Source organism: Pezoporus wallicus, unplaced genomic scaffold (genome assembly GCF_028554395.1).
Source record: "Pezoporus wallicus isolate ANWC-B61680 ecotype Strahan unplaced genomic scaffold, APGP_CSIRO_Pwel_v1 contig_3489, whole genome shotgun sequence".
NCBI classification, from domain to species: Eukaryota; Metazoa; Chordata; class Aves; order Psittaciformes; family Psittacidae; genus Pezoporus; species Pezoporus wallicus.
In genome coordinates this window covers 1154433-1166064 of record NW_026635093.1, presented here as the reverse complement: position 1 = coordinate 1166064, position 11632 = coordinate 1154433, and the positions used below count along the sequence as shown (strand labels likewise).

At 37.7% G+C, this 11632-nt stretch overlaps 1 protein-coding gene across 2 annotated transcripts; it reads right to left on the bottom strand.

Moving 5' to 3' along the window:
• Positions 1-28: 28 nt before the first annotated feature.
• On the bottom strand, positions 29-6898 carry LRRC39 (leucine rich repeat containing 39). 2 transcript variants are annotated; one of them, XM_057402391.1, is made up of 8 exons: positions 6654-6898; positions 5646-5751; positions 4438-4594; positions 3899-4035; positions 2728-2873; positions 2195-2347; positions 1185-1309; positions 29-112 (listed from the first exon to the last, which is right to left on the bottom strand). In XM_057402391.1, exons 1-8 carry the CDS (start codon positions 6776-6778, stop codon positions 57-59), a joined length of 1005 nt encoding a protein of 334 aa, XP_057258374.1. In that variant the 5' UTR covers positions 6779-6898; the 3' UTR covers positions 29-56. The 2 variants fall into 2 exon arrangements, with proteins under 2 accessions (XP_057258374.1, XP_057258363.1); XM_057402380.1 differs by having other exon boundaries at positions 1185-1324; positions 6654-6893.
• Positions 6899-11632: the final 4734 nt, after the last annotated feature.

Sequence of the window (11632 nt, the reverse complement as noted above, 5' to 3'; positions counted from 1 at the left end):
CTTCTTTGCTAGGATTAAGTATGCTTGGTATTTTCTTCCATTCACAGTTACATTCTTTATTCAGTAGCATTCATGACAGGAGAAGGACCAGAAGTGCTGCTTTCCACATTTCCTGAAAGACAGTGGGTTAAAATTAGAGAAGTTAACATACTTTATTTTCACTTTGAAGTTCAGGATAGCCTTGTATTTCCTCTTAAAATGTAAGTAGGCGTAAGTAACCTTCAGCCTGTGCTGCTAGGGGAGTCTGTTAAGGAAAAAACCTTTGTAAACTGTCATCTTGATGTATTTTTGCTAAATTTATTATTCTGACATGAATTATTGATGCTGAGAAAGCTGGTTTGGTGTTCTGACTAAAGAGCCTTTCAGTCCTTCAGGTTTTTAAGTCTTCACAATAGATACAAAATGTTCCCTTGGATCTTCATTTTAGGTGCAGTGAAATTCTCTCTGCAAGTAACAGCTGCCACCTGCGCGTGTTCAAAAGTGCTTGTTTTCATAGACTCAGAGAATCCCAGTCTGGTTAGATTTGGAAAGGACCTTAAGATAATCTAGTTCCAGCTCCCCTGCCATGGGCAGGAGCACCTCGCCCTAGACCATGTCACCCAAGACTCTGTCTGCACTTTTCAACTGTTACGTTTGAGACTAATAACAGCGTTTTTTAGTCACAAATGATGTAGGAATAGGATGAAATTGGAAGGTTGTTTTGTTTAAGTGACTGGATTTGCTGTCAGGGAAAGCAAGTGGTGGGAAGCATCTGTTTATCATGAGCGTCTCCCTGTTACATGCTGCTTTGATTGTCACCATCTGGACAACATCAAGAAATAGGTAAAGTTGAGGTTCGTAAGACAAACAGTGCTGGAAGACCCACACTGTGTAAACTGATTAAATTGCAAATACTACAGCCAGTCAGCAACTTCCAGTTACCCAGGTTGTAGGTAACTAATTCCAATATTGCATGGTTCCTACTAGAATACATGCTGTTTATGGGAAAGCTCCAGGGCCAACCCCTGATAAACTTGCCCCTACCCTCAGTAAAAATCTGTTCACAGCTGGTTTGGAGAATGGTACTCAGTTATTAAGATTATTCATGTTTCATTTGTATACATATCCCGGCTTGCTTTTATCCAGCTTATCCTTCCCTTCCTCACTGTATTCCAGAGAGATCAGAGTTAATAAAAAAGCCATACCTGTTTTCTTGAGAGATTCCTGGATATACACGTGCATGAATTCGATGCCAAACATTTCCTGTTGCTCCTCCTCTTCTTCATTCTCACATGGAGGGAGTGTTACCTCTAACTCCAGTGGGTTGTCCCTGAAGTTGACAAATCTGACAGTTCACCAAAAAAAGTTACTCTTGCAATAGGTTTTGTCCAGACATGACAACTCTTTTGAAACTGAACTAAGATTCCTCAAATAGTATTTTCAGCAAAAGAAGTCTTTTCTTACACTAAACTTGCCACTATACCAGTAGTATGAAGTAAACTAAACCATCCCTCAGCCTATGCTTAATATATTTGTTTAAAGAGTTGCTGCTTCTTCCAAGCTACCTGAAAACAGCGATTGTTTTACTGGGTTAGATGTGATTTTAGACTAGCATTCTTTCTCTCAAACAGCCAGCATCCAGTAATCCTAGTGAAAATGCAGACAAAAGGAAACTTTCACAGTATACAAAATAATATTTCTGATTCTATCCATGAAAAATGTACATCTGTTCTTTTTTTATTTCTCAAATGAAGTACAGGAGAGTTTTATCTATATCCTTACACCTGAGCCTTTTTGTTTAATTCTAAACAGTTGACTTCTCCGTGCCAAAGTTCTACTTTGTGTCATTTTTGTGTTTGACATGTGTTTTTCCTGTCTTGGCTCTTGCCTTTAGAGAGTGACAGCAAAGGACAATTAGAAATGGGCATTTGGACCTTTTAGAAATGAGAAAATATATTACAGTCTCCTTTTCCATTTGGGACTGTAACCATTGTAGCTTACTTCGTTAAGTGAGTGAGGATACACAAAGCTTTCTTGACCAGATCCTCAGCTGTTGTGAATCAGTGTAATTCTACTGGTTTATATGGTATTGTGTCTATCTGTACAACTACGGACATGTCTTTCCCACTTCCTTAGTATCACTCTACGATACACAGCTCAAGGGAGGCTTTAAAACTTATCTGCTAGTATTTATGTTTCTGTTACTTTTTCTTACCTCAGACTTGTCATGTTCTTCATACAAGCTGGAATATTCCTAAGTTTATTGTTGCTAAGAACAAGAGTACTAAGATTTTTCATATTACCAATGGTTTCTGGCAAAGAGGTTATCTCATTCCTTTGGAGCCATAAAGTGTGGAGATTTTCCATTCTGTAAAACAGTTATTTGTGCAATCGATCAAGATTTAGAAAATTAATCTTGTCAATTATTATAAAAGTAATTAATTTTTACAGTCACATAAGAAACGTTCATAAGAATACAATGATTCTGACAGGAAACCCCATATCCCACATAATCACCTAACCTCTGATCAAAAATGTCATTGGCAAGAAATTATAATTTGATAGTTGACACTGAATTTGTTGTTTATTGAATGGATTTTTCCAGCTCATCCAAAATATCACACTAGGGCTGATAAATCTTAAGTTTGCAGTGAGGTTAACATTGAAATAATCTTTTGAATTAGGATTTAATAATGAGAATTTCAATTCAATGGAGTTGAGACTAAAACATCTTTGAGCTTTATTTACCTGTCAATTGCATCAGGAAGCTCCTGGAGTTTGTTCCCCCCCATATCTAACCATTCTAGATTTGGCATGTTGAGAAGGGCTGAAGGGATGCTTGTAAACTGGTTCATGCACAAATCTATGTGTGAAAGCTTCTTTAAATCACTGAGCTGAAAAGAAAGGGAGGTTTAATGGAATAGCTGTTGCATTAGAGCAGTGCTGTAATAATGTTGATTGAAACAAAGAAACACTTTGAAATCAGCAGGACACATTTTGAAGTTCATAGACACAGCATGGTTTGTGAGTTACATCCTCTGATAATACCTGACAGTTACAGTTCTCACCTGGAAGGTATGTGGGTTTGAAACCTGGCTCAATAGAACAGAACTAAGTATTTGCCATGAGCTGTCAATTTAAAAGCTGTCACTTGCAGCAGGTAACCTGTATCCACATAGATTTTATACCTTCTGCATACTGATTAATAGTGGATATTTTCATTTGAGGATTTTTTGTTGTTAGGTATTACTGTTTGGACTCACTCAGGTTTGCAAGACACTGATTGCTGTCAACTATTGCCACTACTTAAATAAAACAGGTAAACATGGTTACATATTAATCATCTCTATCTAGGAGTCTAATACCTGGAGATGCAGGGCTCACTCACATTTAGGTCAGTCCAAATTAAAGCTCAATGGTAGGTGAGCAGTTGTTTTTATTCTCTCTTAACAGAACAACATTCATTCAACTCTTTGTACATAAACAGCTGTATAAATCACACTACTCCACAGGTAACAGCTCTGGTAAAGATGCTTGCAATTATGTCCTGGCATATGGTATGCATTTGCATTCTCCGCCATGTGCTAAGACATCAGATCCTCAGTGGGATACACCAGCAAAGACTTTCAGCTTAAACAAATTAACATCAAGTGTATCACTATCCTATGTGCACTACCAAGTCCTTTATCTGGACAAAGTAAAGGCTGGCTCCTTCAAATTCTCAGGCATATGTATGTCCTCCTCACCTGGCTTCAGATTGACTAGTCATATAAATATTGTGTTTCTGTGGAGTGGCTGGGAAATCAATACCAAAGCAAATCTGAAAACATGGAGTGTAATGTTTAATGATAATTGGTTTTGGATAAGTTCAAAACAGGCATTCAACAAAACTAAACAAAACAAGCTAGTCTGTCAGAACCTGAGGAGGAAGATCACAGATACTCCTGTTGACAGCCAGTTCCAGTCTTTCCAGATTGACGCAGTTACTTATTTCCTTAGGAACAGATTTGATTCTATTGTAACTGAGAAGCAGCTCTTGGAGGCTAGTCAGCTGGCCTGCAGAGAGCAAAATGAGAAATGAGACATGTTCATTCTATCTGAGATACAGTATTACTTGGTTTGTGTTACCACTTTATCGTTATACAAGTGCAACATGTTATCACTATGTATTTTTCAATAGCACTTTTCTAGCTGCACTCTGACGTCCAGTACCTGCTGCGCTTATGTGTGTTTACATGCTTTTGTCTTATGGGGAGCTTTCATAAAGAACCGTCTCCTGCATCTGGCCATCTGTTGGATTTGTAGGGGATCCACAGTTCCAAGTTCTCTATCTCACTGTCAGATTTCAAATGCCTGGTCTCTAACTACTCAACAGGATTCTTAGGCAGGCAAAGTGCACAAAACCGTCACGTTTTTGTAAGATAGGAAAGCAGCTAAGACAAAGAAAGGACAGCTCACCAATTTCTTTAGGTACACTTTCAATGGAGTTCCGGGATAGATCCAGAACAAGAAGACTGTGAAACCTCCCAATGAAGTGAGGAATTTTCTGCAAACTAGTTCTGTGAAGCTGCCACTCCTGGAGATGGGCTAGTTTCAATAAGCACGAAGGTAACGTCTAAGACAAGAAATAGGAACCAGAAGAAATTCAGGTTGGTATACAACAAGAATATAGGCTTAGGTAGAAGTTGCAGTTGAAACAGCAACAGTCTTTCTTTCTTCTCAAGCCACACTGTAACATCCCCCAAATGAACATCATCAGTGTGGGTCATTCTGACCACAGATTTAACCTGCTCAGTTTTGCTCCCAGGAGTTAGGCATCTGCATTACTGTCACTGCTTGAAAAGCCACAGGCTTGCTTCGGTTTGTTTGGTTGTTTTGAACCAAAGCCAATATAGCTGAAGATGAGACCGCTCTAAATAGCTTTTTGCATTTCAACGGTGATCTAAGTTGTATTTCCCTTTCTGTTAAGAAAACCAGTGTGCAGCTGAGAGTGGATGAGCTGAGAGAAGAACTACGATGTCTGTATGCTACAAGTTCTGAACAAGGAACTCTGGAGTATTGCCGGATGGGGCTGTCACTCACACTGCCCTCACCACAGTCTAATTCTCATCACTTCACAGAACTGGCATCTGCATTCCTGTATGGCTCTGAACAGACTTCTTCCACTCTGTCACGGATCTACAGTTAGCCACTTACCCCCATGCATTAGAAACAAAACTAATAATATCCTGGGGATTTACAGGCTCACTTTCACTTTTAGAAAGGAATCAATTTCAGTAAGAAACTCACTTTTAGAAAGGAATATTTCAGTAAGAAATACTTCCATGCATCTAACGCAGAGGGTTATCACCTTGATACATTTCAGTTGTTCTGTGTTATAATGTTAAATGAGAATTTACATAAGTAAACTCATCATTTGCAGGGTAAATAATTCCTAATGCAGAAAAGCTTTTGGGGCTATATTTTTGTAAAGTAATGCTTTATATTCAGGACTTCAATAATCGTCTTGCTTTTACACTCTCACAACAGTGTATCTCGATTTGTTGTTAGCAAAGCACGAAAGTGAGCACTTCACAGATTAAAAACAGTACAACTGCGAGTGTAAAGTTGCAAATAGTAGTTTTCTAATGCATCAGTCATTCAACATTCCTTCCTATCAACACTACCTTCCATTCTTCTTCCTCTATCCTTAAAATTGCTCTCCCATCTTCATTAATAACCTTTTCTTTGAGCTTTGCTAAAGCAGCTCTCTCCTCCCAAACAAGTAGTAGCCTACGAGGGAAAGAAGCTCTGTCAGTGGTGCAACAGTAAATACAAGCAATAATTACTATTTATCTGTTGTATTTTCTGGAACAAAGGGACAGTAGCCTTTTTGGATGTCAAACAACACTTATTACAACTGGATGGTAAATATACTATCAATTTGAGGGAAGACAAGAACACAGAGTGATGTCTGGCTGAGGCAGTTTACAGGAATTCTATTTTATAGCTCTTCAAATTTACAGTCAGAAGGAATACATAACTTCATTCACCTTCATCATGTTGCAGCAGGGCAACAGAATATAGTCATGTGGAATGAAGTTCCAAAGCTGTTTATTTTGAAGCCATCTCCTAAAAAGAAAGCCTTCAGTTCACCAAGTGTAAGTGCAATCAAACGAGGTCTATCAGACAGGGATTCTTTTGGCTTGATTTCCCAGGGGGACTTACACAAGAATCATGAAAATTAGGCAATTCTCTGTTTTTCTGCTTGTATTTTGAATTTGTGATTCCATTTCAAACACATCTGACAGACCAGGAAGAGTTCCAAAAACAGAATGCTAAATTTCTTCATATTCCATGAAATTACTGCCCACACTGGAGCTCAAGAGACCCTTTGAATGCCTTTGCTGGGAAGAAAGCATATCATGTTAAATTTCTATAGTTACGATATCCACACAGGAGAGGATTTTCATATCTGAATTTAGGGGATTTAGTATATATGCTAATATTTCTACACAGAACACAGTTCTTAGTTTGACCCAACAGTATTGCTAGATTCTAACCAGTGGGAATTCTCCTGGAGTAACAACTAAAGAATTCAAGTCTGAATGAGTTTGAAAAGACCAGCTGCACTCTTCTGCAATGTAACACATGGTGTAGCTTCTCACATACTTGAAGAACTATGATTTACCTACCTTCCTGCAGACCTCTCTCTGAATTCCTTTTCCTTCTGTAATTCCTCATTTATCTTGTGTATTCTTACTTCCCAGAGTGTCTTCACAGCAGTGAATGTTCCAACGCAAACTGCAGTTTCATTCATGATCCTTACATGTTCAGGTAGAGTCACAGGAATCCAATGCCGAATTTCAGGCTCAATAGATCAGCACATGCACCAGTTACCAGACGGGGACAGTGATACAAAAACTAAAATGCTGCAATACCCACTTGATTATCTTGTTAAACTTAGTTAATGCATAACACTGCCAGAATTTTACCATTTTCTCTTTATAAAAATAGATAATTGCATGTAATTACATTTACTTACAATAAGAAATGGTATCCTTGCAATCTCTCTGCATTCTTAGTCAGTGAACAACTGCTTCTCTCAGTTCCTTCCAGTGGTAGGCTGAGTACTGACCAAAAGTACTAAATGCAGACATGACCATTCATTCCTTTTTCAGGAAGAAATTCAGCTACTACCTGCATTTTAAGGCAGTTAAATCCTGATAGTTGCATCCTGGCAGCTACCTGGTATAAATACTTGTAACTAAAGGAGGTTTGCACTTTAGAGGAACTGAACTGTTGCTGGAAGTGAATGAGGATTCTTTATTTGTATTCAGTTTCTTCACAGTTTAACTCATTATATTTTTAGTTAGTAATGTATTCCTTTTCAGAAAAAAAGCTTTTAAAATCCTTCAGATCTCTTTGAAGGTCTCTTCTTGTAGCCCTGCTGAATGTCAGGAGCCACATTTAAAACAAAACCTCAGCCTAAAGTCATCAAGTCCTTAGCGAGACAATGAATACAGATTTTCCTCAGGAGCAGCAAAGTAGGATCCTCAGTTATCCTGAGCAGAGCATCCCTCTAAAAAGCATTCTTCTTGCTGTTACTGTAGTCATTTAGGGAAGGGTTTGTTTGGAAATAAACTGGAGCCAAGATAGTGATATTCAGATAAGCCTGTGGGGCTCAACTTCATTCCAGCACTCAGTGTACTCAGAACACTGATGAGCTGAATGCTTTCTTTCCGAACTTTTACTAATACACGCAGGGACAAGTAAGGAAAATGTCTTAGATATCCATTCAAGCTAAAAAAGTGAGTAAAACTGTCTTCCAAACAAGCAGGTAGATAACAACAAAAGGGGAATTTCAAGTCTTTTCATGCATGTATTTCCCTACAACTGCTGCAGGTCTGTCTTTCTGAGCAATCTTTTCTATCATGTTCCACTACAACTTTGTGTGGTGTGGATAAGGCACAATTGCTTAGTGAACATTCGTGTGTTCAAACAGTCAAGCATTCTGTTTGATGTTTAGCATGTCTTTTTTAACAGTTATTTGTAAAGCCTGATTGTACTGAGCTCAGTTAATTAAAAATGTACAAGCAAATGATACGAAATAATTGTCAGGACTGATTGCCATTGTAAAAACAGCATAAAAATCTAAATCTAATGCTTGAATAAAGAAGAGCCTGGGCCAGTATTAAGGATTCTCAACTGTTCTCTGTTTGTTAAGGAGGAACGTCAGGATTTGACAGGTGGCACAAACAGCAACCCCAGTGCAGCACAATGCAGTCTGGCATTTGGGCTGCTAAAGAGGAATTTAAGTTTTTCCTGGATAAGAGAGGATTGCAGTTTTTTTTCCCTTCACCACATAAATGTGATCACATTTATTAGTTTGAAGGATTAACTTCTCTTTCTATGGTCCTTGTTGCAATTACCTTTCTCATTTCTCACCCCAATATGCAACAGTATGAGGGTTTTTTGCTCTGATTAGTAGTTACAATTTAAAAATTTATTTTTAAGGATTAAACTTCTACTGAGATAAAGTGATTTACCTGATCCATCATTTCTTGTTGTTTAGAGACACGTTTTGAATTGTAAGCCATTTTTGGTAGAAAACTTGACATCTTTTTCTATAAACTGTGCAGAAAAGGGGCACTTCTTAATACTTGTACTACTAAAACCAGTATTGGACTAGACAGTTGAAACAATACTTATTTTTAGTAAAGCTTACACTGGGCAATGCTCTTTTGCTGTGGAAAGCATATTATTCTATAAATACTGCTTTAGAACCATGAAACACGAAAGAGAGCCTAAGTATATGACTTTGTTTTCACAGAGATTTAGTTACATTATAACAGGACTACCATCAAAAGCTTATTATTAGATCTTCTTATTTGTCTGGAAAATAAAATTCATAATAATCATGCAATCATAACCAATGATTCAGAATTGAATTCCCAAGCATGCCTGTAAAACAGCTGCACATTTACTCCCAACTAATGAGATCTCCCCACAACTTCACCTCCAAGTATCTGAAAGAGTTTAACAGCAACGTACCTGAATTACTTGGTATTGTCAAGGGTCTTCTGGGACTCACTGCTTTCTGAGCAAAAGAAGAGATAAGTTACAAACCTGGCCTGTGCTAATGAAACCATTTAAAATCCTCACTCAGACTCCAGTGCAATGTCAGTCTAGTTCTAATTTTAACCTATGCTGAGAATAGAAGGTATCACATGAGGCACTCTGTAAAACCCCCATTTACCACTCTTACAGTCCTCCCAGTTTGCTGAATATGACTGGAGTCCCAGTAGCAAAAGCTACAAACTGGGGGACAGGAAAAAGAACCAAGAAGTACTTGTTATGCTCCACAATGAAAAAGCAGCTAGTTTTGAATTCAAAATGACAACTACTCGCTTTACTCCAGCAATGGCTCTCTGCAAGATAACTGAGCTTCGAAGTGCCATTAAACAGCAACACTGACTAATTAGACTAGCAAAAGCATTACATCACTAAGCATTTTCCTTGTTACTTATGCCCACACTGAAGAATTCTCTTGTTGGAGAATTTTAGTGCAAAGTATCAAAGTCCAGGCAGAAAAGTAATCTGTACTGGGTGTGCAGAGGGTTATTACTCATCCAGTTTCATGCTTCCAATCATTAAACATTTTTAACGCTCTATCTCTTTAAAGAACCCCTGAAGAAGGTAAAAGAACAACTCTATCAGAATCCTTTTCTTCATCCAAATGGGAAGAGAGGGAGCAAGAATCACAGGGATTTAAGGCAGAAGCTCTAGAAGTAGACAATTCTAACCAATTTTTGCACCCCAGTGGAAACTGTGAAGAGGAAACTTTAAGAATGTCATTCATTTGGTTATAACCCTCTTTCAGTAGAAATAATTTTTCCTCATTGTTAGCACTACCACGTAGGATTTTATAACTAAAAAGACGCTCTCCAGTCCATGACCAATTAAATAAACACCTGAACACCAACACCTAAGTAAGAAGACACTGACTAGTTTTCCATCTTCCAACCTTCTCCTATGGTTTGGTTTGATTTGGATTTTTTTTCTTCCTTTAAAGTCATGCAGAAGCAAAAATGATCCAGCAGGTTCTTTGGTACAAGTATTTCTTCTTTCAGTTTTCGTATAGATTCTATGTCACAGTGGTTTCTAATCAGTGTTTTCTGTTGATCTAAAAAAGTCATAACTAAAAATCTAACTAACTACTTCATTTCCACCTCCTTAAGAGAAACAGATAATTAGAGCTAGGGAAAACCAAATAACATTCCCTTTTATTGCAGTTTTGAAAGGCAAAGAAATTTCAAGCTCCTTGTGTAAGCAAAAGTATTCTGTCTCAAATACTTCCCGATCACTTTATTGCTTTCTGTCACACAGTCACGTTTCCTCAATTGACTTTCTCCATGGTCATCAGATTAAAAAACACACTGTCCAGACCAAGCTGTTACCACAACAACACACTTGTAGGAAAGCAGACTGTGTTCTTCTGGTAGTCTTGAGTGCAGGAGGATCTTTAAGACAGGTAGAAATTCATACAGAAGAAATAGAAGCTTGTCACCTGTACAGAATTGCCTGCAGAAAATGAACAAATAAAACCACTATTACTACAAGCCTTTGTGGCTTTAATTTTTTATTAGGAATAAATAAATCTCACAAAAATCAAACAGCTGATAAGCATGATATATTAGTCAAACTTTGCAAGAAATGACCTAGATATAAAAGACTTTCATACCACAATAGAAATATAAATAGCACCTTACATGCATGCTCCCATGCTCCCTACCCTACATTACCAGTTTTCCTCTTGCTCAGTCCCAGCATCAAGGATAGCAGAGATTCTACCTCTGGTAGCTTGTGTTTTGCATCTTCACAGCTAATGCAATTGACAAATTTGGTCTACAGTTTTGGAGAATGCTCCTGTAGAGGCAATTTTTGACGTATCTAAAGAAAGGAGAAAAATGTCCGTTTTGTGCCTCACAAATTCATTTTTAAGGCCATGTAACTGTCTTCTCTTGTGTCTGTTTGCAACTTAAATTTCTAGCAGGAATTTATACCCATCAGTTTTCTTCATCTCTCCTCTTAAATCACCAGTGCAAACCTCATCATCTGTTCAGTTTACCTTAAAGTCACATGACTGTTGCCTGTTTGGAGGCACTAACTTGAACCTGTTCATCATGTTTCTCACATCAGAGTTTAAAAAGTCCTTATCTGATACAGTGATTTTTTTAATGTTAATTCTTCACTGTATCTGATTAATCTGTCAAACTCTAGTTACCTGAACACCAATGCACAATGCAAGCTTTCAGAACATGTTCTGCTTCCTGTCAGACTTTCCCAAGGACAGAAAACCAAATGAAATCCTCAGTTTTTTCTTTTCTTTCTTTCTTTTGTAACAGTCAGATGTTTTCTATATGAAACAAAAATAACTGGAAGGTATTTAAGGCCTGCAGCTACTTCCAGCTTATAAAAATACAAGATATTCTAGAGCATTAAGGTCCTGACAGTTATCAATACATGTTATCAGCAAGCATTTCAATAAATATGGCCTCTTAATTTATAATTTGATAAAGAGTACCTGTGCAAGTAATTGCCAGGAAAAAGTGGACTAGCAAAAGACTCAAGAGGTTTATTCAGTTAAACAACAAAACGCTCTCTGGACATC